Source organism: Passer montanus, unplaced genomic scaffold (assembly GCF_014805655.1).
Source record: "Passer montanus isolate IOZ18808 unplaced genomic scaffold, ASM1480565v1 scaffold11869, whole genome shotgun sequence".
Lineage (NCBI taxonomy): Eukaryota > Metazoa > Chordata > Aves > Passeriformes > Passeridae > Passer > Passer montanus.
In genome coordinates this window covers 1-290 of record NW_024358577.1, presented here as the reverse complement: position 1 = coordinate 290, position 290 = coordinate 1, and the positions used below count along the sequence as shown (strand labels likewise).

Below are 290 nucleotides of genomic sequence, written 5' to 3'. Positions count from 1 at the left end.
GCCGCCGCCCGCGCCCGCGTCCCCCCGGCGGTTCCGGCGCTCCCGGCGCTTCTGGGGGGGCGGCCCCGGGCTGCTCTGGGGGGCGGGCAGGTCGAACAGGGAGTCTTTGAGGCGCATTTTGTCCAGGATGGCGGACTCCGGGGGCGCCAGGGCGCGCTTCTTGGAGGACTTGGCCTTGCGGACGAAGGTCTCGATGGTGCGCAGCGCGGCCGGCGCCGAGCCCCACGCGTCCCCCCCGGCCCCGCGGGGCGAGCTGGGGCCGGACGAGGGCCAGGGGGGGTCCTGGGGGG

General features: G+C 78.6%; 1 protein-coding gene across 1 annotated transcript; it reads right to left on the bottom strand.

The window, feature by feature from the left end:
• Positions 1-3: 3 nt before the first annotated feature.
• Positions 4-285, bottom strand: LOC120496810 (PHD finger protein 23-like; the record flags this gene model as incomplete). Its single annotated transcript, XM_039697590.1, has 1 exon — positions 4-285. A coding segment is annotated over one exon (282 nt), but the record flags the coding sequence as incomplete, so codon positions are not given.
• Positions 286-290: the final 5 nt, after the last annotated feature.